Source organism: Rana temporaria, chromosome 4, assembly GCF_905171775.1.
Source record: "Rana temporaria chromosome 4, aRanTem1.1, whole genome shotgun sequence".
Lineage (NCBI taxonomy): Eukaryota > Metazoa > Chordata > Amphibia > Anura > Ranidae > Rana > Rana temporaria.
This window is the reverse complement of record NC_053492.1, coordinates 239606092-239630043: the sequence shown is the minus strand read 5'-3', so window position 1 is coordinate 239630043 and position 23952 is coordinate 239606092. Positions and strand designations below refer to the sequence as shown.

Genomic DNA, 23952 nt, shown 5'->3' with positions numbered 1-23952 from the left:
AAATAAAATGTTTGAAAAAGTTACATTGTAATCTCCAAATCTCCAATGTATTTGGCTAGCAGAAATACATAGTTCACACACAGACCGAGTTTCGCGGCAAAAACCAGCAAGAACCTTGCTGGAAGATATTTTTTTGCAGAGGAAACCGGTCGTGTGTACATTTTCGTCGAGGAAACTGTCGAGAACCTCGTCGAGCCAAAAAGGGAGCAAGTTCTCGATTTCCTCGACGAGAGTCTGATTTGGCTCGTCGAGATCCTCGACGGGCTGGTTTTCGACGAGAAACTCGAACTTCTGTATGCAAACCCGCGCTTGCTCAGATTAAAGTATGAGACGGGAGTAAAAGTAGCATTTGTAATGGAGATAACACATTTTTAAAGCTGTAACAGACTGAAAAGTGCAAATCGTCTCTTAACAAACTTTTATTTAACATGCAAACACATGAAATTAGCAAAAGCAGCCCCAAGAGTTTAGCCAGTGGAATCGAACTTCCCCTGCCGTTGTATGTGTTGTATGTCACCACGTTTGAGAACGAGGAGATTTTGGCTTGACTGTGTGTACGCAAAGCAAGCTTGTCGAGTTCCTCGACAAGCCTAACAAGGAACTCGACGAGGAAAACGATGTGTTTCGCCCAATGAGGTACTCGGTCGTGTGTACGAGGCCTCAGACATCAGATATACAGCAAATGTACAAAGAGAAAGATTTTTCCAATTTATTTTCACCAGAGACAAAAGTTTTTTAACACTAGGGTGCACTGTTGTTGCATCATAAATGCTGTCTCTATTTCTTTACAGACTGCAAAAAATGTTCAGTTTCAATGTTAACAAAATATAGTCTTTGCATTATTGCTCAGCTTTCTCAATTATTAGACACAGAACTTTTATAAAAAAAACAAGGTGAAATAGCAAACGGCTAAAAGAGGAACAAAAGTGGAGCTGTTGCCCATAGAGACCAACCAAGTTTTAACTTTTATCATATTTCCTTTTTTAATTAAATACAAGTCTTGTTTCTTTTTCCGTTTTTCCATAAATAGCTCCAAAAATGTTATATATTTGTGTTAAGGACTAATGCCAATACTATTTAGAGAACTGTTTTCTTGTATGGCACAGCTTAATCTGGGTATTTTATCAAAATAATGTGTTTTATTTAATATTGCACCTTGGCTCTGTTTGATTCAGTATGGTTAAAAAAAATATTTACAGGCTACACCAGAAAAGGGGCTAACCTATGAATGATTTCATAATGTAATTTACCAGATATTCATTTAGTGATGTGTGGGAGTTATCATATGGTTGTTCACTTTGCAAGGGAGTACAGGCATACCCCACTTTTAAGTACACAATGGGGTTTACTAAAGCTGTAAAGTGCAAAATCTGGCTCACTTCTGCATATATGCCCGTATACAGAATTTTTATTTTGCAATGGAATTTGTACCTTAGCTTAGGAAATGAGGTGAAGCTCCTCTGACCCTCATCATCCAATCACGTGCAGCAACAATACAGTTTGCAAGTGTTTGTCCTTGCATGTGATTGGGTATTGTTTTCTAGGGGAATTTTCACCACATTCATCAAGCTAAGGGATAATTTCCTTGCAAAGTGAGCAGCCTATTTGCCTTTAATAAATCAACCCAAAGGAATTGGTTAACTTTAGTAACAGGATGGTAAACCCACTCCATGAACATTATAATTCATGAGAACAAGTGGTAACTAGCATTATCATGGTATTTTTCAATATCACAGTGTGGTTTTCTGTGGACAAATGTTGGATAATGTTGAGAATGTGGAGGGGCCGATTGAGTCCTCTAAAATGCCCACAGTTGAACATATTCGAGACTTGCGAAGCCATTATTATGTATGCTTACCAAACTCAAAATACTTACATACATTTCCCAGGTTAAACAAGAATGAGGTTTCTCAAGAATCCTTTCAGTTCAATGCAAAATATAGAAAAATATTGTATCACTTAAAAAAATGGAAGCCATACCTTATTTTTTATATGTACTATACATATTAAAAATAAAATGATTCTGTGTATCCATTTAGTAGGTCAAAACATATACAGGCATATCCCACTTTTAAGTACACAATGGGGTTTATTTACTAAAGCTGGAAAGCGCAAAATCAGACTCACTTCTGCATAGAAACCAATGAGCTTCTAACCCCAGCTTGGTCAATTAAGCCTGGTAATAAAACCCGGAAGCTCATTGGTTTTTATGCAGAAGTGAGCCTGATTTTGCGCTTTCTTTAGTAAATAAACCCCATTGTGTACTTAAAAGTGGGGTATGCCTGTAAATAAGTATTTTAGATGTTACAGTTTTCATTTCCATAAATGTGTAAAACATTGACTGTGTATCTCTCTATATGTACAACTGAACATTAAATTTATGACTCAACAAGCAACGTTAGACTTTGGATTTGTTGCACTGATTGTGTATTATAGCTGTATATTATTTCTATGATTTCAATGTAGCAAGCTTCTGCCTACTACTCATATGAAAATATTCATCACTGTTTTTAAGGTTTCTAATTCTGGCCATACACTATGCGAAAAATCGTCCAAAAATCGGTCTTTCAGACAGTTCGTTCGTTTTTCGAACAGTTAATGGGCCCAAAATCGATAATTGTTGGGACGTTTTTGAGCCGAAAAAACGAAGGACACATTTGGAAATTTTCTGCCGAACGAACGATAAATCGGAAGGTTAATGTGTTTCCTGTCTGAACTTTCTGCACTAGGTATATGTAAAAAAAAAAACGAACCAAATTTTTTTTATTTATGTCCACTGAACGATTTATTGGTCATTACATGAAGGCACTGCCGTTTGCATTCACGACCAAACGTTCGTTTTTCGAAAGTTTTTTTCTGACAATTTTTCGCATAGTGTATGGCCTGCATAAGAATCATTATAAGATGGGGAAATTACCCTGCATACACCACACACCTGTGATTGGCCCTGTATGGTCGTCTGTATAAAGAGGGGGAGTGCTTTAGTAGCTAACATTTTCTCATAAAAATTGTGTCAAAACTTATACTGTGTAATTCAGATTTTACTTTAAAGGCCTCATGCACACAGGACGTTTTTTTAACTCTCCTAGTAGCCAGCAGCATTTTTGCTGAAAGAATGCCCCACGCTTGTAAAAGTGTCTAAAACATTTGCAAGCTTTTACAGGTGTCAAGCTCTTTTCATTGGCCAGAATAAATAATTTATTCTGGCTGTTGAAATTAATTGATGCTCAAGCACTAGTGCTTAGGTGTGTTTTGGCGCATTTAGCAGCTTTTAGTAGCTTCAAGCTTTTTTTCTGCCTCTAAAAGCTCCTGCCACTAAACGCTGCTAAATGCCCATAGGGTTGATTTACTAAAGGCAAATAGACTGTGTATTTTGCAAAGTGCAGTTGCACACTTTAAGAGCGGTTGCTCCAGAGGTTAGTAAATGAGGGGAAGCTATGCTGACTTCCATTATCCAATCATGTGCAAGCAAAAATTTTTTTTTTTTTAATTTTCCTTGAATATGATTGGGTATTCTTTGAAAGGTAAAGTTTTACCTTATTTACTAAGCCCTGGAGCAACTGCACTTTTCAACACACACAGTCAATTCACCTATAGTAAATCAACCCCTATGTGTGCATGGACACGTAGGCTAACATGGAGAAGCGTTTAGAGACAGGAATGAAACATGCCAGTGTACATGAGGCAATATTATGAAAGCCTATATTATATTAAATGAAAAAACCCAATTTGAAGATAATATTTTATTTGGTAAGCTGTTGAAATGGCTAACATTTTATTTTTCACCTTACGAGATAGTAGAGCACCTAACTGGCAGTGCCCAACTCTCTTACACATTATGTGACTGTGCTCCCCTCTGCACTACATTGTGTTGATTGACAGTATTGTTCTGGATGATCTTGCATGGCATTTCGGAAATTTATATTTTTAAACCTATTCAACTATGACAATCTGAGAATTTTAAATAATACAGAGTAATAAGCTATGCAATTTCTAATTTTAAAACATTCTTTTTCCTGTCTGACCTTTTCTGATAATTGGGTAACAATAATGGGAGGTTTAAATTTGTAGGCTTATGAGCTGGTGTCAGCTGAATCATGTTCCTCTTGACTTTAATATTATCCATAGTCAAATGTGGTTTCTCTTTTGAATGTCCCAAGCTTTTTACCACGATAGTTTTTTGTCGGGACATCGGGAAAAGTGGTGGCCTTGTACCATGGATGACTATTGGGGTAGATCCACTTTTTGCATGCTGTGATGATGTTACCCAAGAAATTCTCTTAGTAAAAGGCTCCCTAGGAATGGGTTGCCTAAGTTTTGGTAGCGTTGACTGATGTGATGCTTCAAATATTACTAGATGGTGGCTTTCTCCATATTGATGTTGATAGCAGTCATTTGGAATTGTCCCATCTGTTATGAGGTCTCTAAAATGTGGTCCATGTTTTGAGAATGGAGGTATGTCATCAACTTGTCTATTAAGAGGCATTGTCATAGCCTTTTCAATGTGTGAAACTGATGGGTTGTAAGTTTGTTGGATTTGAAATTTGGCAGACTGATTTGCTTTACTTTGAGTGGGCTTTTCCTGTTCTGCAAAGTGTGTGAGGTTTTCTTGAAGATGTTCTTGTTGATTTAAATCTTTATTACTCAAGGGAGTTAATCTTGCACCAGCATCCAACTTCTGTTGCCTTGATGAATCTGGGGGCTCCAGGTAAACCACCTCTCTCCCTGCAAATTTTGAGGCTAAATTAAAAGAAAATAAGGTTTATTATTTAATGGTGTGCATGCAATATTTACATAAGTATAAACTACAAGCTGTGTTTTATGTAATAAAAAATGTATGTAATAATTAGATAATGACAATAAACATGGATGAACTGAAATATGTTAAAGATCACCTAATAATAAACAGTGAAGAATTTTTTAACATTACGGAGTTCATCCCAAACACACTGCTAACTTGATACCATGCCTGGACAGAAAGTGCTGCATTTTTTTATTTATTGTGAAGAGCTAGGTGATGGGTACCACTCTCAGGCCTCGCACACACGTCCGAGGAACTCGTCGGGCGAAACACATCGTTTTCCTCGTCGAGTTCCTTGTTAGGCTTGTCGAGGAACTCGACAAGCTTGCTTTGCATACACACTTTACAGACCAAATCACCTTGTTCTCAAACGCGGTGAAGTACAACACATACAACTGCAGGGGAAGTTCGATTCCACTTGTACAACTCTTGGGGCTGCTTTTGCTAATCTCATGAGTTTGCGTGTTAAGTAAAAGTTTGGTAAGAGACGATTTGCACCTTTCAGTCTGTTACAGCGTGAAAAATGTGTTATCTCCATTACAAATGCAACTTTTGCTCCCGTCTCATACTTTATTCTGAGCAAGCGCGGGTTCCTTAGCATACACACGCTCGAGTTTCTCGTCAAAAACCAGCCTGACGAGGAACTCGACGAGCAAATTGAGACTTCCGTCGAGGAAAAAGAGAACTTGCTCTCTTTTTTGCTCGTCGAGTTCCTTGACAGTTTCCTTGATGAAAAATGTACACACGACCGGTTTCCTCTGCAAAAAAGCTCTCCCACCAAGTTTCTTGATGGATTCTGCTGAGGAAACTGGTCGTGTGTACGAGGTCTCATTTGTATTTGTACTGTTTTTGTATATGTACTGTTCTAAGCAGCTACTGTTTGCTCTTTTGTATCCAGGCGCTCTTGGCTCCTTACTTTGATTTTTGCGTTATCTCCTTTATTACTATGTGTTACTGAAGACTCTTTTATAGATTAATTTGCAGTTTTTCCCTGGGTGTTAGTTTTCTTCCTTCAGCGCTTACCTCTTCTCTTAAATGTTATGTTCTTTCCTCTCTCTCTGTTTGTTTTTCCTCATCTGCACTCTTTACTTTCAACATTAAACATATTCACCAGATTTTTGTTTTCAGACATGAAATTGGAGAGGCGGAAACATAAATGAGTTATTTTAGCACTCTTTTTTTTTTGCATAAAAGAGTGTGCTTGTTAACCACTTCAGCCCCGGAGGATTTGGCTGCCCAATGACCGGCTATTTTTTGTGATTCGGCACTGCGTCGCTTTAACTGATAATTGTGCGGTCGTGCGACGTGGCTCCAAAAACAAAATTGACATCCTTTTTTTTCCCACAAATAGAGCTTTCTTTTGGTATAATTTGATCACCTCTGCAGTTTTTATTTTTTGCGATATAAACAAAATAAGAAAATTTGAAAAAAAAAGCAATATTTTTAACTTTTTGCTATAATAAATATCCCCCAAAAATATATAAAACATTTTGTTTCCTCCGTTTAAACTGATATGTATTCTTCTACGTATTTTTGGTAAATAAAATCATAAAAAACATATATTGATTGGTTTGCACAAAAGTTTGCACAAAAGTTATAGCATCGAAAAAATAGAGGATAGATTTATGGTATTTTTATTAATATTTTTTTTTACTAGTAATGGTGGCCCACTGCGATTTTTATCGTGACTGTGACATAATGGCGGACACATCGGACACTTTTGATGCTATTTTGGGACAATTGTCATTTATACAGCGATCAGTGCTATAAAAATGCACTGATTATTGTGTAAATTAAACTGGCAGGGAAGGGGTTAACCACTAGGGAGTGAGGAAGGGGTTAAGTGTGTCCTAGGGAGTGATTCTAACTGTGTGGGGGCTGGGCTACCAGTAACACAACATTGATCACTGCTCCCGATCACAGGGAGCAGTAGACCAGTGTCCTGTCACAAGGCAGAACAGGGAAATGCCTTATTTACATCTCCCCATTCTGCCTCTCCATGACATGATCACGGGATCGTGTCCGTGGGTCCCACGCGCATGGTGGACGGTCACGGAGCTCGCAGCAGGGGAGCGCACGCCAGAAAATTCAAATTCAAAGGGACGTACAGGTACGTCCCTTTGCGCAGCCGTGCCATTCTGCCAACGTAAATGTTTGTGTGGTGGTCGGCAAGTGGTTAACATAGCTGTTATATTATAGTTGCTCAAGGGGTAAAAGTACTTCTCAAATAAAGACGGTAGACATAACAGGCAAGTTTGTCCTTATGCATTGTTCTAATTGTACCCTAACAGATCAAGGTATCATCTTGACAGCTGTCATAAACATTCTATTATCTTCTACCTGTCCAGCTTTAGTAATTTATTGCAGCCTGTATAACTGAAATACTGGTATTTGAACCAAACGTCCAATGACTTCTGGCCATGAAAAATTCTCTTCTCAGGACAACAGTTAACTATCTGCCAGTGAAGGGAATAAGCAAAGCGGGAAGAGAAATATGCTCCTCTGGCTAAAGTTAGAAAGTGTTACTAACTCCTCCTAAATTAGAAAGGACTTTATTTCACCCTAAAGTCAAAATTAATTTACCAGAGTAAATATGCTCATAGTCAGACTCACCAAAACCAAAAGTGATATCTAAGCTGTCTTCTATTTCAATATTATTCAAAGCTTGGGGAAATCCTACAGTGGATATCATGGTTTTGTACATCAGCTTTGTCTTCTTTGCCTTTTTTTGCAAAACGTTGTCCTTGAAAATGTGTTGTCAATAGTAAAACCTTGGTTCGAGAGTAACTTGGTTTGAGAGCGTTTTGCAAGACAAGCAAAATTTTAAAATACATTTTGACTTGATATTCAAGCGATGTCTTGATATAAGAGTAAGGTCATGTCACAACTGAGTATAAAAGAGAATAGAGGAGGCCTCTAAGTGTAACACAACAGTTACATCTAATGAAGGTACAACATTTAGCAACTCACATGGTTGATGATTAAAACAGGCACATCTAAGTATGGGGGCATCCGGGGGGAAAGCTGTACACATAGAACATTCTCCTCACCGCCATTGACGTCGTCCCTTCCAGGCTGTGCTCCACAAGCACTTTAAGCCTCGCTTTCGGAATGCTCTACTGCAGGGTAGTCTTCCCGTTCACGATTGCAGACAGCTTTTCCCCGGATCCCTGCATACCTAGATGTGCCTCTTTTAATCACCAACCATGTGATTTGCTAAATGTTGTACCATCATTAAATGTAACCATATTGCTACACTTAGAGGCACCTCTCTTCTCTTTTATACTCTATATCTCCTGCTTGATTTTGCTTCTAATCCCCTTGTGGAGGCTTGCATTTGTGGATGGACATTTTATAGTTGCACGACCTATCACATTTCTATAATCTTTTTATATGGACTATAAACGGAAGGACATATGAATAAATGGTTGTGGAACAAATCATGTGAGTTTCCATTTTTTTCCTATGGGGAAATTTGCTTTGATATACAAGCATGCTTCCGGAACGAATTATGCTTGCAATCCAAGGTTTTACTGTAAGTCTAAAGGTGTTTCTGAAGATCCACAAATAGGGAGCTTTGATAATCATAATCCACCCCATTTGGTAGGTGCTCCCATTGAAGAGAGATCTTTATATGAGGCCACTTTCACCCAGTGTTGTAAAATGTAATCTTTTTTTTTATTTTTAAATCAGAAAGGTTTTTATTGATACAAAAACAAATTTAGACAGACAGTACAACTCTCCAGTGCACAGACAGAGGTTTTAAAATGTAATTTAATGGCCTGGATATCAGGAGAAAACAAAAACAAACCTTTAACATTAATGCAGATGTCACTATTATACAAATTAAATATAGATGTATGTCCACCAATTAACTAAAATCCAAAGGACTCCTCTACAAGCTCATTCATTGGGCAAACCTATTGGCCTCATGGAGAGCAAATCATGGTTTAGGTGAATTAATCCATTCACTATTATTTGTGTGTTATTATTAGTGCTTTATTATAATGTGGTCTTTCATATTTCTATAATTAAAATAGTTATTTACCTATTCTGTATTATAGAATTTATGAATAGAAAAGCTAGAGTCAAAAGTTTAATATGTTAACATTATCCAGTGTTTCTAAAGGCATTCCTTGATGGTACAAACATTACCTGCATAGGCAGTTTTTTTGTAAAGGTGAACTATCCCTTTAAGTACGTCTAATGCCCCGTGCACACGATCAGGCTTTTGCCTGGCCAAATCACATCGGGATTCCGACGGAAGTCGATCGGAGTAGAATAGAACATGTTCTATATATAAACTCCGACGGAATTCCTTGGAATATCCGATGAAAAAACTCTGATGGGGCTACACACGATCGGAATATCCGATGGAAAAGTCAGATGGACTTTTTCCATCGGATATTCTGATCATGTGTACAAGGCACTACAGGTAATTTTTTTCCAGATTAACAGGTGCACAGGCATGCTAATAAATACTTAACATTAGTAAAAGAAACACTTATTATTACACCTGTTATATTGTAATAAACACTAGAGAATATGTACTGTAAGAAGTAGTTGAGGTCAGAAGTTGGGAAATATTGTTTTGAAACATATTTGCAATAAACGTACAGTATATATTTAATAATGTCTGTAATAAAAGTACCTTTTAAAACATTTTCTTGATTATCTAATGTTATAGCAATTTCATCTTCTTGAACAGCTTCGTACATAGGAGGACTCTTTTTATTTTGCAGTTCTTTGTTTTCATTTTGCATAGTTGCTTCTTCAAACTGGATATCATCATTCTGATTATCTGTGCACCTAATAAGGTCGCTGCCACCGTTTTCAACCATTTCTCCATTCTGTGAATAGAAAGTAAAAAATCACTCTTACATACAGTATATAAGATAAGAATTAAAGCAACATTTTTACATTACTAACCACCTTAAAGTGGTTGTAAACCCTTTTATATACCCATTGAGGTGAACAGCCACAGATGATACACAGAGATGAAACAAATCCTCCTATATAAGTTTTACTTGTTTATCTGCAGTCTTCTCTTCTTTTTTTTTTACACCCCTTCAAAAGTGCTGATTTTAGGTGAAATCCTTCTGCATTTTCCAGTATAACAAAAGAGGGGATAGAGAGCTGCCGTTAGAGGTCTGAGACACATTTGAAATTCATGAAAGCAACACTGGCTAAAAGCAAATGTACGGTAATATTGTTGTCATACTTTCATGATTTGAACTGTACAGTAATAGCTTGGCCCCTTTGATTCCTCTGTTCGTATGGATGGTTCAGGAGTTAAGTTACTTTCATATGGAAATTAACTAACCTTTTAAAGCTGTGATATTCAAAGATTTTACAACTAGCCATAAAAACCCAAGTGTTTGAAGGAAGAATATCTTACATATCTGTAATGCTGAAAATACAATTTTACCTTAAATAACCAGTATTTACTTGGCTTCTTCAGACACTTTTTAAGGAGTAGATAATATGAAGCCATGATTGGTGAGGGTTTGTTGTTTACCACCAGATGTGTAATTTTTGAGATATCAATATCCATGGTGGAGACCATGTGGCTCAAAACAGCAGAATGTAGTTCATCTGGACGAAGCCTGCAAAAGAGATGAACTTACTGAAACAGATTCCGAGTCATTCATATAAACATTGAAAGAAGTATGTGAGTATTTATACAGATTTTAAATTTATGTTGTATTTATCCTTGGACCTAGTAAACACTTGTTTGTGAGTTGTTGGAGTGTTCTGTTGCTCCATTGTTTTTTTTTATGATACTCATCTGTGTTGCACTACCACTGCAGGAGCTTTATACAGGCCACCAGTCACTCAAGCAACAATATATTCATTTAATTCCAATAAACAGTCAAGGGGTTTGTATTTTTAAGATGTATTTCTTGTAACAGTAGAGGTGCTAGGGTGGTATGGGATACTCCAACAACACTGAGTACTAACATGAGGGCTCACTTCACTATGGTATGCTTTACTGGACAGTCTTTATGTTAGGGACAAAGGGGATAGCCATATCTAAGACCCTGTAAGACAGTGGTTATAAACCGTCTAGTGCTGTGACCCCTTGATAAAATTTCCCAAGTTGTGGTGACCCCTAACGGTAAAAAAAAATTGTAGCGTAGGTTGTCAGCACCCAAGGCAAGACAAGTAATTTGCGCCCCTAACCCACAGACATTTAGCGCTACCTGAGTCTTTTTAATAGAAACTATAATCACAGGTAGTGTTACTCACTGTGTCTCCGAATTTGTGGTGTCTTGTAGCAGTGACACCTATGCCGAAATCAGGAGATAGGATCTCCTCCAGCCCCTCCCACTTCACATTCCTCACCAGTCAGCTGACCTCTAGTCTTTGCCCCCCAGCCATCCCGTGAACTGAATGGGCGCCTGAGAAGAGGCTGAGTGGGGTGGCTGCGGGCTCCAGGAACATCCCAACTGGGTGGCCACAGGCTCCAGCGAAAGCTCTGCTGGGTGGCTGCAAAAAAGTCTGGGAGAGTGTTGTGGGCTTCAGGAACAGCCCAGGATACAGTGACCCCTGGCAAATCACCATTCGACCCCCAGGTTGAGAACCACTGCTGTAAGAGCTATCTCAGTGAGAGCTACCACTGGCACCTATCACCTCAAATATAAAACTGCACACAGTCACTAGGATCTTGAGCTCATGTCAATGCACACAATGTCACAGGACAGCTGAACACTTCTCAGTTTCCACCAGACAACTCTATGTCACAGGACAACTGCACAATTCACTGTTTCCTCCAGGCTCTCTTTGGCTGCAGAATAGCTACTAACTCTGAGGCCCCGTACACACGACCGTGTTTCTCGGCAGAATTCAGCCAGAAACTCGGTCGGAGCTGAATTCTGCCGAGAAACCCGGCGTGTGTACACTTTCGGCCGAGGAAGCCGACGAGTTCCTCGTCGAGCCAAATAGAGAACATGTTCCCTATTTCCTCATTGTTCTATGAGGAAAGTTGGCTCGCCGAGATCCTCGGCGGCTTCACACAGAACTCGACGAGCAAAACGATGAGTTTTGCCCGTCGAGTTCCTCGGACGTGTGTACGGGCCTCAGGTTCCACTGGACACTCTTCAGCAAGGGAAAGGTTAATGGTCACAATGGCATAGGAAAGTTATACTCTCCAGCTTCCATCTCTGGCCCAGATCTTTAGATGAAGTCCCTTAGCTGGCTCCAAAGATACTAGGGAATAGGGCCCCCAGCTCTGCAACAACTTGGACCTTGTTGATAATCAGCAAACACCAATAGAATTGCCCCAAAGGGGAAGAAGCTACTTAAGGCTGTAAAACTTCTCCAACTGGACAAGAACAGGCTGCTCCAGGCCCCAGGCTATTTATGTTATCCCCAGCCACCTTCTGGACACATCGACCCAGGGATTGGCTGAAGCACAATAAATATTCAATTTTCCATTTGATTATCCCAGTCCCATGTTCTCAGATCTTTCTGAAGGCAGGGGTAAGCAGTCAAACCTGCAAGCTGTGAGATCTAGAACAGCTGAAAGAAATCAATAGCTGCTTACAGAGGAGCCAAAAAGAGCTAACTTTTTCTGACATCCTAGCAGCCTATCTAGAAGGGTGCTACACTTGTATGAACCCTGCAGACTTTTGTACATACAAGCAGTTCTCTTTCATGTTAAATTAAGTAAAAAAAAATGTATTTGCAATCTGTCTCTTTTACCATCACTGCACAACTCCATAGTACAATAAAATTCAATGCTAGAAGTTTTATGTTTTCTGTAACCAATTCAGATAGATATTGGCCTAAAGCAAAGACCACAACTGTACAGTTACCCTTGAAAAGACTAAACATTATGGAGGAATTTTAGTGCTTGCACAGCTCAGTGCATACTGTCAGTAACCATGCACACAGGCAGGTAAAAGTTTTTTTTTCCTTTTAAGACTGCTTGGTCACCCTTTTTTTAAAAATGTATTCAAAGTTCAATTTTAAGTCCTTTACCTTTCTCCTGATGGCTGATAAATATTTTTCCTTAAGAAGACACACACAAGACATGTCAAAATATGTCATATTCATGCTGCATGTGTCTGACAACTTTTTAACTCCTCACTGCCCACAATCTGTATACAAATGTTCTCTAGCACAATGCCCCATGCTGGGTATATGTTTATATGTGCTCCTGTTCACGAACCAGCAACTGGCGTCCTTAATGTCACTGACAACTCTCTGTCTACGCTGAAAATGAATAACCAATCAGATTGGTGCCTGATTATGTGATCACTGTGTTGGAGGCTTCAATCCAGGTTAATCGTCAGGCTGCATTGTCATCTGTTTAATACTGGAATTGTCAGATTTAACCTCCCTGGCGGTATGATTCTGTCAGAAAAAACATGCTAAAAGCGGTACCATTATTTGCAAGGAAATTTGGCGTTTTATATTGTAGGTCTGTAATTTTTAGAAATAACTCACTTAAATCTGACCAAACAAGCTTCTAATAGGCATCCCGGGTATGACATTTTTTTAAAAACAAAATTATAAATTATAATATAATAAATAATTATAAATAATTATAACAAATAATAATATAATTATAATAAAAATTATTCAATAATGTAATCAAATCAAAATCACTGAAATTTGCTCAGTTGCAGAATTGTTGCTGTCATTATTTTTTTTTTTTTATGACGAATTTCCCCACAAATCGCTATCGCACAATTCTGCAAGTGATTATAATTTATTATCGCTGTTTTTTAGCTGATCTAAAACTATTTTTGACATAAAGGGACACTTTTGGTTGCTATGGACAATCTACAGTTTGCAGGGAGAAAGAAACGTTTTTATTATATAAAATGACATGCATGACACAGGACAGACCACTAGGGACAGGGGGGGTGTGTTTTTTTTACATACAGTACTGTAATCTATAAGATTACAGTATACTGTATGTAAGGTGTTTGTTTACTTTTTTGAATTTGGCGCCGTTCTCCGTCCCCGTGCGTCGTAACGTCGCAGGGAACGGAGATCGGCGTCACACGGAGGCACTGTGTGAATCGAGCGAGGTCCCGCTCGCTCACACAGCGCGGTGGCATCGCTGGATCCAGGGACAAGGTAAGTAACTTGTGCCTGTGGATCTAGCGAGGCAAGCCCGTGGCTGACACGGGGTTACCGCTCGCAGCAGGAAAATCTAACCCCGTGTCAGACACGGGAAGACCGCCAGGCAGGTTAATCACAGTATGAGAACAAATATTTTATTTATTTTTTTACATCTGTGTGCACTTTTTTGTATAAAAATAAATAAATAGGGGTTATAAAAAAAATAAAAATCATTCCTGACAGCTTCATATCAGCACAAGCATAGTGGCAAGCTGACATGGAGCTTGTCAGGAAAGGAAAATAGCGGTAAGTATTTGATATTTAATTTTCCATTTTCCTGACAGTTCCATGTCAGCCTACCTCTGCGTTTGGGGCGACATGGAGCTTGTCAGCAAAGAAAAATTGAGGTAAGTATTTGATATTCAATTTTCCAATTTTGGCTCCTAAAGAAATATAAAAACTGTTCAGGTATGCAAATTAGTTAATAGGTACTTGTCAATGTATTTGACTCATGTTGACGCTGCTCATTTTTGGTATGCGCATCTAGGCATCAGTGATCTCTGAATGTAAAAGGGTAAATTTGAAATGCATCTACCGTTCAGTGCAATAATATTGCACTTACCTACAACAGTCTACACAGAGAATAAAACAGAACTTGTCATTGTGTTTTATCCCCTGTAATGTTAATATAGGTCCTCTGCTGCGAAAACTCGCTCCTCATACATGGGAAGATTGCTACGCACTTACACTAAAATGATTCACATTGTAAGAAAATATCATTACATGTATGGTCAGTTACTACCCTATCAATGAAGAAATAAGAGAATACCATGACTTGAGTTGCTTGTGAATGGTGTATCATAATCCTGCTGAGTCGTATACATTGCTGAAACAAGCAGTGTAAGGTTTAGTTAGGGGTAATTAAATTATATATATTTTTCTGGTAAAAAAATAATCCCCTCATTTTATTATGTCTTCTGCAGAGGTTACAAAATAATTGGAATAGCTAGGTGGTAATGATAACAATCAATGTATTATGGCTCCCAGCGCTGTCTCATTATCCCCAAAGTTGTTTTTCAGCTAATGTTGCCCTTGCCACCTCAAGCAATCCTCTAAAGCCCAGCCATTGAGTTTTACTTTGTGTCTTTTATGATATCACGCTTTGCAAGTAACAAGGTGTTATGAAAACAACATGCTTTTTACGATTTCCTGCATTTAAATCCAAACATTTAAGCAACATGACTCTTTTTCTATGGTTATTATCATCTCATAACACCTGCTGTTGAACTCATGACTTCCAAAGTGTAAATGTGCAAATACAAGAAATAGTGCGGCACTCACAAAATAATGCTGGTAGGAATCTGTTCTCCATCATTTGGCACTGTACATGATGATAAACAGCAGCAGGCCACAATCAGGTTGCTAACATTTCCTGTGCCCACATTTACAACTCTCCAACACAGGATAAAAACACTCACCTGGCCAGGTTTTATTATTCTATATAAATTATGGCTAGTAACATGTCACATTAGGAATGCAGTGGAGATGTGTTTTATTTTCTATTTTTTTTTTATCTTTCTTCTTAAGTTTCCAGATAATGAGTTATTCAATGAATGGACGCACCATTCAACTGACTCTCTAACAACCTGTAAATATTTTGATGACTCTAAGCTAATCTGAGGCAGTTCTGCAAAGCTGCTAAAAGGGGAAATTTATTGGAAACCCGTGTAGAGCTGTGGTAAATAAATAAAAGTAACCGAGCTGGTAATTTACTGCTTAACCATTTTTGTTGCATATATTATGTGGGCATGACCCAAATCATTAGGGAAGCATTTGTCTAGTCTACTGCTCCATAGAAACAACCTAGAGTCAGTAAAAGCAAATTCAGTGAGCCCCGTTCAGACTTGAAATATACTGGTGAATTTTGCATATATTTTTGACCTTTTCTGATTATACTGGGGTTTATTTAATACAGGCATACCCCACTTTTAAGTACACAATAGGTTTATTTACTAAAGCTGGAAAGCGCAAAATCAGGCTCACTTCTGCACAGAAACCAATGAGCTTCCAGGTTTTATTACCAAAGCTTAATTTAACAAGCTGGGGTTAGAAGCTCATTGGTTTCTATGCAGTAGTGAGCCTGATTTTGCGCTTTCCAGCATTAGTAAATAAACCCCATTGCGTACTTAAAAGTGGGACATGCCTGTAATGTTATCACACAACATTCACCCCAGATTCACTTATTTTAACATAAGATTCAATTAGAAAAAAATTGAGGAATCCTGTGTGAAAACATTGCTAAAAAAAACACTGTGTGAATGTGAGACTAAATCTGATTTCTGTCTTTAACCTCCCTGGCGGTATGATTATTTCAGAAAAAAGGCGCTGAAAGCGTTACCATTACTTGCAAGGAAATTTGGCGTTTTATACTGTAGGCCTGTAATTCTTAGGAATAACTCACTTAAATCTGACCAAACAAGAGTCTAGTAGGCATCCCGGGTATGACATTTTTTTAAAAACAGAATTATAAATTATAATATAATAAATAATTATAAATAATTATAACAAGTAATAATATAATTATAATAAAAATTATTCAATAATGTAATCAACTCAAAATCACTGAAATTTACTCAGTTGCAGAATTGTCGCTGTCATTACTTTTATTTTTTTATGACGAATTTCCCCACAAATCGCTATCGCACAATTCTGCAAGTGATTATAATTTATTATCGCTGTTTTCTAGCTGCTCTAAAACCATTTTTGACATAAAGGGACACTTTTGGTTGCTATGGACAATCTACAGTTTGCAGGCAGAAAGAACAGTTTTTATTATATAAAAGAACATGTAGGGCACTGGGCAGACCACTAGGGACAAGGGGGGTGTGTATTTTTTACATACAGTACTGTAATCTATAAGATTACAGTATACTGTATGTAAGGTGTTTGTTTACTTTTTTGAATTTGGCGCCGTTCTCCGCCCCCGTGCGTCGTAACGTCGCAGGGAACGGAGATCGGCGGCACAGGACACTGTGTGAATCGAGCGAGGTCCCGCTCGCTCACACAGCGCGGCGGCATCGCTGGATCCAGGAACAAGGTAAGTAACTTTGTCTCTGGCTGCAGCGAGGCAAGCCCGAGTCTGGCTTGGGGATACCGCTTTTGGTATAAAAATCTCACCCAGAGCCAGACTCGGGAATACCGCTAGGAAGGTTAAAGCTTAGTTTCAGGCAAATAGCTAAATAAATAGTTGAAATACATACATAGAAGCTATTTTACTTGCTAAAAGATGCATGGATTTGTCCAGCCAGCCCTAGGACTTACACAACACAGCCAGGTTGGTGATGCAGTCAAAACACCTGCCTACTCCTAGACTAATTGGACAGTGAAGGAGCAGCAGAAAATTAATGAGGTTACTACTCTCCTCTCTCCTTCTGTTTGCATGATCCTTGTCAGTACATGTGCATGCAGCAAAGCCTGCTTGTCTAAAGCTTCATACACATGATCAGATTTTCGGACGACCGTTCGTCTGTTTTTTGTTGCATGGTAGTCTCACATCGAAAGTGAAGAGGGTACTCACTATAAGAAAAATTCTCGTACAGCAGAATACAACTTCAGAAGTGATGTAATGTGTTGAATAGTTTTGTATGTATTCTTTCATTTCTGAGCATGTGTAGTCTTGCTCTTAAGATTTTTCGGATGAAAACCGTACTAATTAAATGAAAATCAGATGTTGTGTTCACATCCGACAACATTTTTTATAGTCTGCACATTCAGCTTTTGTCATACGAAAAATCGGAATCGGCTGTCTACAGCACCATACTAACGATCCAACGTTCGTCGTATAAAATGTTACTTCCGATTCGTCTCGCATGTATGGGGCTTTAGAGTACTGCTTATATAGGGAAAATTCAGATACTTTCAAATACTTCCATTAATGAAAATGTAAATGTGTTTTATTGTTTTATTGTGTTTTATTGACTATGTAAGTGCATTTATTTTATTTTATATATACTCAAAGTTTAGCATTATTACTCAAAATGACTGCAGTTCTGTCTACCTAACCCTCAATATGGTTCTAAAGGCTGAAGGTTTTTTAGTTTTTTAGTTTGTTGTAAAGGTAAGGTAATCCATCATAGGGTTCCTTCTAGAATGCCTAAGGCTGGTTAAAGTGATTGTAAAGTAACGTTTCATTTGTACAGAGAAGCCCAGATCCTCTTTTTCTCGGGTCCCTCATTGCTGCTCTTGGCCCCTACCTTCTATTGAGTGCCCCCATAGCAAGCAGCTTGCTATGGGGGCACCCGAGCCTAGCTCAAGCTCCGCGTGTCCATTTAGACACAGGGCTGCAGTTCAGCCCCGCTCCCTCTCTCTCCTGATTGGCTAACTGACTTTGATTGACAGCAGCGGGAGCCAATAGCGCAGCTGCTGTGTCCAAGCCAATCAGGAGGGACTGAGGGCTGAGGGACTTGTGGACATCGTTGGACAGAGATGGGGCTCTAATAAGTATTAGGGGGGCTGAGGGGGGCTGCTGCACACAGAAGGCTTTTTATCTTAATGCATAGAATGCATAAAGATAAAAAAAAAATCTGACTTAACAACTCCTTTAAAGCTGAACTCAAAGTGTGATCTTACTTGAATACTTATATTGGTCCAGTTTGGACCAATTTAAGCATACATATCTCATACCTAAGAGAGGCTGATAATCACTGTGGTAGCCAGTGCCACTACAGTGAATACTGTGAACTTCAGGGTTCTGTATCGAAGTACAACCATTAAAGATTGCCTTCTTTTTATTGAACAAGGGGTGTTCTCGGATTGAACGAGGTGGTCTTGAGGTGATGACATCAATATGACCATGTCATCCAATAAGAGAACATCACTGAAAAAAATAAAGGGTAAAAGATTTTGGCAATTACTATAACAGCGCTTACTGCTATATTAATTGGAAGTTTTCACATCGGTACTCTGGTACTAAACAGGCATAGCTATCTTGCTCCAAGCTAAACCAATGCAACTAATCATACCTGCAGTTTAGCTTTAAACTAAACATATATTGAATATGGGTTTAATTTTAAAGCATAACAACATTTCTATATGATCTTGAATGCAGTTTTCTGAATAATGTTCAGTAGATTGAGGAGCTTGGAACTTGATTGTTCAGTTACTAAAAGTGTATGAAGGTAAATCTGATTACATGCAGAATACAGAGCACACAGGCCAGGGCTAGACCAGTGATTTTATCTCTTTGCTACTGAGAAATGTGATCACTTGTTGGCAGTCATCTCATTTACAGCACACTGAAATAAATATGATTCTATTGAGATAACTTTTAACAAGTAGGTAAATCTCTCAGTAGCAAAATGATTTAATTTCCAAAAGATGCCAAAATAAATTAAATATAGGTAGTCTGATTACAATTCTCAGTCACCTCCTGAAGCAGATTTCAAGTCAGGATACTAATCACCAATACCTATATAAAATTCGGTCATCTATACAGCCGATGCAGCAACATTGCTTTTATCCACATATAGTATGCAAAGGAAGACAAGTTTTTTTCAGAGACAGCTACTTGCACTTTAAAGGCTGTACTGGCAATACTACCTCCTTTCAATAATTCTGTTTTTGCATGAAATCCAGGCCCTATCCTAGTACACTATGAGGTCTAGTTATAAAGACCCTTTGTGTATACTTTCCACACACTACAGGACATCACTGGAAATACTCTGCACTGGCATTTTATGCTTGGGCTTTATAAATTAGCTTATAAATATCAGAATAGTAGAGAAATCTGTTGAGGGAAGGTTTAAAGAATGATGCAAATTCATGCAATAGAAACTCTTTTCACACCATGACCAGTTTTTGTGCTTCTCTAATTAGTCTGAAATTGACTGCATTAAAGAGGACCTACTGTATACTCATGTAGCATTACGGACTATAATCATAAAGCACTGTGCCTTCCAGCAGGGCCGATCCTGGGGTCACAGGCGCCTGGGTGCAGAAATATTTCTGGCGCCCCCACAAAGGGGGCGTGGTCATCTAACTAACTCCTCCCCTTTACAAATGTTTCTATGGCAATGACTCAAACACAGAGATGCTCCCCTAAGAAGTCTTTGTTACCCTGTGATCCTCCCATGATCTTTTAACAATAAAGAAAATACTGGAAGAGCGTACACTAATGAGACCTGGAGGGGAACCTCTCTCATACTGTTAGGAAGTGCCCCAGACATAGTACTGTAGACATGATACAAGAGATGGTCAGAGACTGCAATCATAATACAGGAGATGGTCAGAGAGTGTAGACATATTAAAGGAGATGGTCAGAGAGTGTAGACATATTACAGGAGACAGTCAGTGACTGGAGATATAATACAGAAGATGGTCAGAGACTGCAGACATATTCCAGGAGACAGTCAGAGACTGCAGATATAATACAGGAGATGGTCAGAGACTGCAGACATACTACAGGAGACGATCAGGGACTGGAGAAATAATACAGGAGACAGTCAGAGACTGCAGATATAATACAGGAGATGGTCAGAGACTGCAGACATACTACAGGAGACGATCAGGGACTGGAGAAATAATACAGGAGACAGTCAGAGACCGCAGATATAATACAGGAGATGGTCAGAGACTGCAGTTCCTATTGACATAAGTAGATAATGGCCGATCGGCTCTTACCTGACCCAGCGATACAGCAACAACGGTTCCTCTGATCAGAAGTCAGCTCACTCTGAATTGCCCATAGGTACTCCGCTGGGTAGAGCCCAGATCTGTATTCTGGCAAAGACTCCATTCCTTTCTCTGCCAGGGATGGCACCAGGCTGTGTGGCTTTCCTTCTGGTGGCGCACGGCAGTGGGGTTCTCTCTCTGATGGTGTTCTCTCAGCACTGTCCTTTCCCTCTGGAGTCCTGGGTGCACTACCCTGAAAGCTTTCCTGGGGTCCTGGCTCTCTCTCTCCCATTCAGCTGAACATGCTGTGTGGGCTGCAGTTTCTTTGTTACAGTGGGGCTGCCAGTCCTCGAACTACAAGTCCCACAATCCTCTTCTCTGCTCCCTTTTCTATTCTATTTCTTCCCTGGCCAATATGAAGGCAGGGAAAAAACATAAAGGGTGGCTGTGCTGGCAAGCGCTGCTCACTAGTACAGCATTGCGCGCGAAGAGAAGGAGGAGAGGGAGTGGGAGGAGGAATGAAGAGCCCGCAGCTGCAGTGGCGTCACAAGGGTTGTTGTCACCCGGTGAGGTAAAACATGGTGTCACCCCCCTTCCACCACCTATAGTTGCCCCTCAGTACAGACCCCCTCCACTAAGTATAGACCCCCCCGTCAGTGCAGACTCCTAACTAAGTATAAACCCCCTCCCTCAGTACAGACCCCCCAGGACAAACCACCCCCCCATTAGTACAGACCCCCCCAGGGACAAATCATCCCCCCTCAATTAGTACAGACCCCCCCTCCATTAGTACAGACCCTCCTCTATTAAGTACAGACCCCCCTCAGGACAAACCACCCCCCCATTAGTACAGACCCCCCCAGGACAAGACACCCCCCAATTAGTACAGACCCCGTTCCAGTAGTAAAGACCGCCCCCAGAACAACCCCCCCCCCCCATTAGTACAGACCCCCAGGACAAACCAATCCCCCTCCATTAGTACAAACTCCCCATGACAAACCCCCCATTAGTACAGACCCCCAAGGACAAACCCCCCTATTAGTACCGACTCCCCCAGGACAAACCTCCCATTAGTACAGATTCCCCCCCCAGGACAAACCCCCCCCCTCCATTAGTACAGACACCCCCAGAACAAACCCTTATCTCCATTAGTGCAGACCCACCAGGACAACCCCCCCCATTAGTACAGACCCCCCAGGACAAACCCCCCATTAGTACAGACTCCTCCCAGGACAAACCCCCCTCTCCATTAATACAGACATCCCCAGGACAAACTCACCTCTCCATTAGTACAGACCCCCCAGGACAGTCCCCCATTAGTACAGACTCCCCCAGGACAAACCCCCCCATTAGTACAGACTCCCCCCAGGACAAACCCCCCTCCATTAGTACAGACTCCCCCCAGGACAAACCCCCCTCCATTAGTACAGACCTCCCTCAGGACAAACCCCCCCCAGTAGTACAGACCCCCCCCCGGACAACCCCCCTCCATTAGTACAGACCCACAGGACAAACCACCCCCTCCATTAGTACAGACCCAACCAGGACAAAAAAAACCCATTAGAACAGACCCCAGAACAAACCCCCCCATTAGTGAAGACCCCCCAGAACAAACCCCCCCATTAGTACCCACCCCCCAGGATAAACCCCCCATTAGTGCATAACCCAGGACAAGCCCCCCCATTAGTACAGACTCCCCCCAGGACAAACCACCCCATTAGTACCGACCCCCCAGGATAAACCCCCCATTAGTGCATACCCCCAGGACAAGCCCCCCCCCATTAGTACAGCCCCCCATTAGTACAGACTTCCCCCAGGACAAACCACCCCATTAGTGCAGAGCCCCCCAGGACAAACCCCCCCCATTAGTACAGACCCCCAGGACAAACCCCTCCATTAGTACAAACTCCCCCCATTAGTACAGACTCCCCCCATTAGTACAGACTCCCCCCAGGACAAACCACCCCATTAGTACCGACCCCCCAGGATAAACCCCCCATTAGTACATACCCCCAGGACAGGCCCCCCCCCCATTAGTACAGCCCCCCATTAGTACAGACTTCCCCCAGGACAAACCACCCCATTAGTGCAGAGCCCCCCAGGACAACCCCCCCCCCCCATTAGTACAGACCCCCAGGACAAACCCCTCCATTAGTACAAACTCTGCCCATTAGTGCAGACCCCTGGGACAAACCCCCCCCCCCCATTAGTACAGACTCCCCCCAGGAAAAAAAACGCCCCCTACATTACTACAGACCCCCCAGGACAAACCCCCCCTCCCTCCTTCCCTCCATTAGAGTACAACACCCGGGCGGCAGCTGCAGAGGAGGAGACAGTCAGTGTGCAGCCGCGCCGCCCGGGTGGATCACAGATCGCCGCAGACAGGATTATTTTCTATGACACAGAGGCGCCGCGCAGAATGTGTCAGGCATGGACCGCCCCCTCAGCGACTTCAGCGTCTCTCCACATTAAGCCGCTCCGATCTCCGGATTCTTCACTCCCCTCCTCTAGCAGGAGGAGGGGGGGGGGCAGCCAGCCATGTATAGGACAAACACAGCGGCGGCGGTGGCGGCGGGGAGAGCCGCCGGCCCGCCACTCTACACTAACAAGGAGAGGAGAATAATTGAGGGGAGCACTCTGGCGCTTCAGCGCCCCCACCTCTGTGGCGCCTGGGTGCACTGCACCCAGTGCACCCCGGGTAGGATCGGCCCTGCCTTCCAGTATCTCAAAGAATCGCCTGTTCCTCTAGTGATCAGTGTATCAGATGACATCATATTTGTGTGCCAAATAAAAGGATTGTGGGATGAATAGTCCTCTCGTCAGATAATTGCTTTGCACGATTATGTGCCAGGACTGTATATCCCAGGGATCTTTGCTGCCATTGGGGAGATTGCTGGGAGTAGCTATAAAAGAAGCAGAGCTCTCTTCCTCCGGGGCCTGACGCAGGACAGACCTCTCGGGGCATTAACAGAGGGGTCGCGACCTACCATGCGGAGTACCACCTTCCAACCTTTATCTGAGGGGCCTAGCTCTACCTTTTTTTGAGGGACATCCTTCCAGCACCACTCCGGTCGCCTGCCAGTCGGTGCATCAAGCTTCACATCAGGAGATCAAGATGGCGGATCCGCTTCACGAGTGTCGCTACACAAGTTACTGTCCGGAAGACATCGTATCAGTCTGGTCGTTGGTGAGAGGGCAATCGCACAATCCTTACCAATCCTTCCTTTGCCACAGCTACATTGGGACACTTTGCACAGACATCTCTACCCTAGGAATACTTTACTGAATCTATGTGAACACTGTGCTTAGACATCTTTAGCTTTCCTCATTACAAGAAAAAAATTGTTTCCCACTACAACTAATTGGATTACAGTTAATGAGCTCCTACATACCGGTGAACATCAGAT

The 23952-nt window shown here is 40.9% G+C and overlaps 2 protein-coding genes across 2 annotated transcripts in view; both read right to left on the bottom strand.

The window, feature by feature from the left end:
* Positions 1-3596: 3596 nt before the first annotated feature.
* On the bottom strand, positions 3597-9650 carry LOC120935366. Its single transcript, XM_040347486.1, has 2 exons — positions 9453-9650; positions 3597-4740 (listed from the first exon to the last, which is right to left on the bottom strand). Exons 1-2 carry the CDS (start codon positions 9640-9642, stop codon positions 3983-3985), a joined length of 948 nt encoding a protein of 315 aa, XP_040203420.1. The 5' UTR covers positions 9643-9650; the 3' UTR covers positions 3597-3982.
* A 507-nt stretch (positions 9651-10157) lies between these two features.
* LOC120935705 (hormonally up-regulated neu tumor-associated kinase homolog A-like) overlaps positions 10158-23952 on the bottom strand; it is a 69734-nt gene continuing 55939 nt past the window's right edge. Inside the window, exon 7 of the mRNA XM_040347761.1 lies at positions 10158-10407. Coding sequence (XP_040203695.1) covers positions 10158-10407 — 250 coding nt within the window. The remainder of the gene's footprint in view (positions 10408-23952) is intronic.